Source organism: Osmerus mordax, chromosome 4 (assembly GCF_038355195.1).
Source record: "Osmerus mordax isolate fOsmMor3 chromosome 4, fOsmMor3.pri, whole genome shotgun sequence".
Lineage (NCBI taxonomy): Eukaryota > Metazoa > Chordata > Actinopteri > Osmeriformes > Osmeridae > Osmerus > Osmerus mordax.
Genome location: NC_090053.1, coordinates 2,022,576 through 2,028,891, shown reverse-complemented (window position 1 = coordinate 2,028,891; position 6,316 = coordinate 2,022,576). Strand labels below are relative to the sequence as shown.

The 6,316-nt window shown below is 42.9% G+C and overlaps 1 protein-coding gene across 1 annotated transcript; it reads right to left on the bottom strand.

Annotated features, from left to right (window-relative positions):
* Nucleotides 1–419: 419 nt before the first annotated feature.
* On the bottom strand, nt 420–6,057 carry LOC136941606 (cytosolic carboxypeptidase 1). Its single transcript, XM_067234143.1, has 2 exons — nt 5,921–6,057; nt 420–708 (listed from the first exon to the last, which is right to left on the bottom strand). The coding sequence occupies exons 1-2, from the start codon at nt 6,043–6,045 to the stop codon at nt 420–422; spliced, it is 414 nt and encodes a 137-aa protein (XP_067090244.1). The 5' UTR covers nt 6,046–6,057.
* Between the last annotated feature and the right edge of the window lie 259 nt (nt 6,058–6,316).

Here is a 6,316-nt window from a genome sequence, read left to right as displayed (position 1 = left end):
ACACACACACACACGCACACACACGCACGCACGCGCACACACACGCACGCACGCACACACGCACGCACACACACACATACACACGCACACACACGCACGCACGCACGCACACACATATACACACAACAGCACAGATACAGTGTATATGATAGACACACACACACAACATCAGAAGGTGTACATATCATATGATGCACAGATGCACACACACACACACACTCACACAGCATGTCCGTGTAGTTCAAGCCCAGGGAACACTACAAGGCAACCATTTAGAATTCATTATCGATATCCAAATTAAAAAGTTATACAAAAGTAATTTATTCACAATAAGTGCTTTTCGAGTTTTAGTGTCTGTACTTAAATAATAATAATAATACAAAATAAAAAGATTATAAAAGGTTGTTGGTGTGTCGGCCTTAGCTCAGGTACTGTTTGTTATTGATGCTGAGAGCCTCCAAAGAGCTGGAGCCAATCAGGTGAGGGAAGAGGCGGGCCCTAACGGCAGAACGCCGCTGTCCTCCGCGGGGTGATTCCTCCCCCGCCCCCTCTTCCTCCTCCCCCCCCTCCTCCTCCTCCTCCTCCTCCTCAGCGCTGGAGGTGTTGCCGTTCACCTCCGCGTCCAGCTCCGCTGCGCTGGGAGCGGGGCAGCTCTCCCCCAGGTACTCGATCTCCTCTGCACACGCCGGCTCGTCATCCTCAAAACAGCTGGAGGGGAGGGGAGAGAGGGAGGGGAGGGGAGAGAGGGAGGGGAGGGAGGGGGGAGGGGAGAGGGGAGAGAGAGAGGGAGGGGAGGGGAGAAAGGGAGGGGGGGAGAGAGGGAGGGGAGGGGATGGGAGGGGAGAGAGGGAGGGAGGGAGGGGGGAGGGGAGAGGGAGGGGGGAGGGGGGAGAGGGGGAGGGGAGAGAGAGAGGGAGGGGGGAGATGGAGAAAGGGGAGGGAGAAAGGGAGGGGGGAGAGGGGAGAGGGAGGGGATGGAGAGAGGGGGGAGAGGGGAGGGAGAGAGGGAGGGGGGAGAGGGAGGACATGGAGAGAGGGAGGAGATGGAGAGAGGGAGGGGGGAGGGGGGAGAGGGAGGGGAGGGAGAGAGAGGGAGGGGGGAGGGGGAGAAAAGGAGTAGATGGAGGGAGAAGACAGGCAAAGTCAGAGGGAGGAAAACAGAGCTCAGCATTCCAGTAGCACGTCTGTGAAGGAGCCCCTGACCTCCAGCCAGGCCTGTGTGTGTGTGTGTGTGTGTGTGATGGACAGACAGCACGGAGCTCTACAGTAATCAGATTAGAGAACACTAGGATCCAGAGGGAACCAGGATGTGACAGGAACACTGATTTACACCTTCTACACACTCACACGCCCTCCCTCCCTCCCTCACACACACGCCCTCCCTCACACACACACATCTGATCACTGTAGAGCTCTGTGCTGTCTGTCCATCACACACACACAAACACACACTCTCACAAAAGCTTGCACACACAGATGCGTGTATGCACATTCACAAAAACAAGGGGTTTACACACACACACCCTCAGCGATGTAATAGTCTTGGTATTTGAACAGTTTCTCCTATGAGGGAGGGTTTAACCGGAGGTAAGGCTCTCCCATTCTGACTCACTGAAAGACTGAAAGCATTAAATATCCTGTAAAGCAAATTCCATGATTTGCTTCTCAGTACATTATATATGTTTGAAATGAGTTCCTGAAAGCATGTGCAAAGCGCAACAACTTTGTCGCACTGAAATGTGGAGTTAAACCGTTGAACAGTTTTTCTCACGTTTTCAGTTCAAGTTTTGTATAGGCGGAGCCAAACCCAACCGATCTACGTCACAGCGACCTATTTACATCAGATCACAGATGGTTGCATTTTGTTACTCAGCTGGTACAATGCAAAGAATGTGTTAAAGACATAAGAATGTTTATGTGTTAAAGAAATTAACACATAAAACACTCAAAGATTTCAGGTAGGTCTGTTGTAATATGTGCAATTTATTTAGCTAGTGTTGCTGTTGTTGCTAAATTTAATCAATTCGAGGAGGCAGATATTCAGCTCCTTCAGGCGACACGCCCCCCCAGTCTCAAGCAGAGAAGACTGCTGATTTTCTCACGATTTCAAAGCTTAATTTAACATACTTGACTGTGTTTTTTTTCAAATTTGGATAGGTAGTTGTTAACAACACATTCTTCTGTGGTGTGATGAACTTAATACTCGTTTTCAATTCCACTTTACAGGATCTTTAATGTTGTTTGCACAGCTAAAAGATTCATGTTGATAATGACAAAAAACAACACCGCTGGAATATGACTCTTCAGAGCGTGTACAGTTTATCTGCTGGTATCTGTGAATATTATCCTGTGTTCAGAGAGAACTTTATTTTGCCCCTGAGAAGCCGGCTCTTTGACACCCTGAGTGCTCACAGTGTAACTAAACCTCTACGTTCAATACTCCCACGGCTCAACTCATCCATCCTGGTCTTGATTCCAACAAATCTTAGCAAAAGTGTTTTTTAGATTATTTGGTGATACATCTTGGCTCTATTTGCTCCTAGAATTTAAAATGTTTTTGTGACGCATGAGTTCCATTTTGAGGTACTTTGACGAATCACAGGGAGGGGTTGTGAATAAAATTAAAATACAAAATGGTCTGCGTTTAAGTTTCACTTCCAGCATTTGAGGGAGCCACAAAATGCACCTGATGACGTTGTTTTATAGAACTTTTATTGAGTCAGTGCTGACATTTTGTGTCGTGGTATGGTTTGGGAATCTGAATCTGGCTAATAAGAACAGGCTTTTTATGATGGATTGAATGTGTTTTAATACCTGTCTACAAACAAATTTCCCCTAGTGGGATCAATAAAATTGAATTGACTTGACATGTATATATCATAATGAAAAATATCCCATCCACAACTTTTGACCAGAAAGCATTTTTTGAAACAACGAAGGAGTTTGCTCCAGCAGACACCGGTGATGGTCTGGGGACTGTTACCACGGGGACTGTTACCACGGGGACTGTTACCACGGGGACTGCTATCATGCTGATGAATACAGGACATTACAATCTCATAATGTAACCAGTGACACACAGACATGTTCTACACAACTCTGTCTCAAAGCCTTGCTTGGACAATTCTGGATGCACATGGCTTCTTAATCATATGTACTTGCTTCACTTATCAGTCATGACTGAAATACTGTTATGATTGCTTAGTGTTGGTTTGAGAGTGTTGGGTTGTAGTTCGGTTGTTAGATTGGTTAGATTGGTTATAGGTGCTAATCTTTAAAGCCTTTAGCTTGTAGTTTATTTGATTTGACCTCAGAGCAGAGATAAGATTAGGCTAATCCCCTCCACAGATCACCAAAACAAGAGTTGGCAGGACTGATAGTTTGCTAACAAGTTAATTTTCTCTTTTGACTAGAGAAAAGGGATTTAAACGTACCACGGCTTGCCTAAGAGTGATAAATATAGTATTTAGTTAGTGTTTTAATCAGAAAGCACCAGGTGAAAATAAGACCCAAACAAGACCTTCTATTTAATTTCTAAAGGAACGCTCTTGACACAGTTCTGAGTCTGCCAGTCGCAGACTCTACAAGAGAACATTCTCTACTTAACTACTGTTTAATAGAAAACATAATTTCATCAGCCACTTTTACTTCAATTTGATAAGAGCACATTTGGTTTATATTGTAACCTCTGCAGCGACTGGTATTGCAATTATGATTCATTAGTTATATTATTGTTTTTATAATTTGCTATTTTAATTATTACTTTTATTACTTGTATTATTGTTTTTATTGATTTTATGTAAAGCAACTTGAGCTACAATTCTTGTATGAAATGTGCTATATAAATAAAGTCTTACTTACTTACTTACTTACTTACTTACACAAATGTCTGTTTGGACTTTCCACCCTGAACATTCTCGTAAGAAAAGAATACAAAAAAATAGAGAGCAAAGCAAAGTATTACGTCCCAGAGTGTAGGGTGGTTAAAGGCGCTGATCTGTGGGCATCTGAGAAGCCCTCTTGCTTGTAAAAAGGACAACACAAAAGCGTTACTTGATTTGATGGATTTGATAACAGGACACCCCTGCTATAGAAGAACCTTCTGAACAAGATAAAAAAGTCTCAGCACAAGAAGAAATAATAATAAGAAAAAATTACAATTATCTAATGACCATGAGGGGTTACTAATGTGAAGCCAGGTGAGCATTAAATCTGTCCTTCCTCTCTCATCTCAGCTCCCTGAAATGTCTCATCCGGTGGCAGAGATAATTACTCGTAGAACCTCAATCAAAGCTGCTCTTACCCCGTCAGGCACCATGATCGTGAGGGATTATTGATTTATTCTGCGCCATTCACACACCAACGTAATTAATTCCTAAATAGTTATTAGCTTCCAATGGAAAGATGATCTTGATAAACCTAAGAGAAGCTTTGGTTTGAAAATCAGAGGCTTCAGTGTCACCCAAGTTGTGATCAAACTTTTTGAAAAAAAGTTTGATCACTTTCGATTGAGGTTACATTAACAACAATGTAACTACATAGCAACAAGTTACATTAACGACCATGTGACCAATAGTGTAACAGACGTGGCCACGCCCCCTTCAGAGGTACGTGGCCACGCCCTCTGAAGTGAACATTTTGCCATTGCGGGTGGCCTATACACATATCTGAGGAGTGAGTTTAACCGATCTTCACCTGTTTTATTAAATGATATTAAGAATTAACGGTATAGGTTATTACTAAAGTTTAAGTGGATGTTGTAAAGGGGCAGTTGAAGTTTGTGTTACCGAAAAAGACCAATGTTACTCTGGAAAGCCCAACCTCCTTTATACCAAGTTTCACATGTAATTATGGACGTAGTAGTTCCTATGTATCTACAATGTGGTAATAAAACTGTCATCACACTGTTATGTTGTTATTACACTTTTGTTCCGCTGTTATTACACTATTATTACACTGTTATTATGTTGTTATTACACTGTTGTTACACTTATCACACATTACACTGATTACACTGTTGCAGAGATTTTACTTAAGTAAACAGAAGCCATTTATACCACCTGTTTTGGTGGTTTGTAAAAAAAATAAAAAATAAAGTCTGACTAACAGTTATAAATATTGCAATGTGCAATAAAAAAAATTAATAAATAAATCCATGGTTGCTTAAACTTGAGAGTGAAATATCACAGCTACTGTATTCCCTCATGTTAAGCCAAACAGTGTTTGATCCTTGCTGAAAGATGCTTAATTAGTTATCTACAAAGAGCCTGAGAGTGGGGGAAATGAAGTTAGAATGGAGAGAGATTGAATGAGAAAAAAGAGATTGAGAAAGTGTGGAGAGATTAATCATAGTACATTTTTTCCAAGGAAATTCCAAAATCTAGTTTCTTTGATATTCAGCTCTACTTTCTATATGCACTATTTACAAGTCTGTTTAGATCCCTTCAGCAGAAGAGAAGCCATACTGTATCTCTGTAGGTTTGATGGAAAACACTTAATTACTTCCAAACTAAATTAGTTACTGCAGTTGTACAGTGTTGCTTTTGGTTGAATAAACACCCCTCCAATCCTACCCTTCCTCTGTGCCTGCCTGCGAAAATCTGTTGGCCACGAAGTACACAGTCCTACAGTATCGGTCTATGGTCTATATAGGGTGGAGAATAATAATAAATAATGACATATATGTGATATCCCAACAGGGTTCCTTTCTAAGAGCAAGCACATCTAATCAAGCGACTGATCATCAGTGTATAATTTGGGACACGTGATTGCTTGGTGTGTAGGAACACCTAAATAGTTACACAGCAATGCAAACTGCACATTGTGTCTAAAACACACACACATACACAGCACACACATACAGCACATCCTGACTCTAAAAACGACACAGTAGCACACACACAAACACACACACACTGACTTGTGTGACTTGTGGTCTAGGGAGCTGTGGTCCAGGTCCAGGATAGCTGCGTGGTCGGAGGAGAGCAGTCTGGATGAGGTGTTTCTACGGAGCGACAGCAGGCTCTGGCAAAACTTCAAGCCCATCTCCTGGAGCTCTCTTGTGCCTGTCTGCAGGCCCTGCTCACACACACACACACACACACACGAAGGCAGAGGGAGGAGGTACAGAGAGAGAGGGAGGGAAGATGGATGGAGATGTGAGAAGGATAGAGAGAGAAAGGGGGAAGGAGGGGTAGAGAGGGAGGAGGTATCGCTGTTCAATAATGTAGACCTCGAGCATTTTGACATGCAGCACACAACCTGACTGTTTGCTCTGGTCAATCAATGCTGACCATGTTTGCTCTGCAGAGACTAC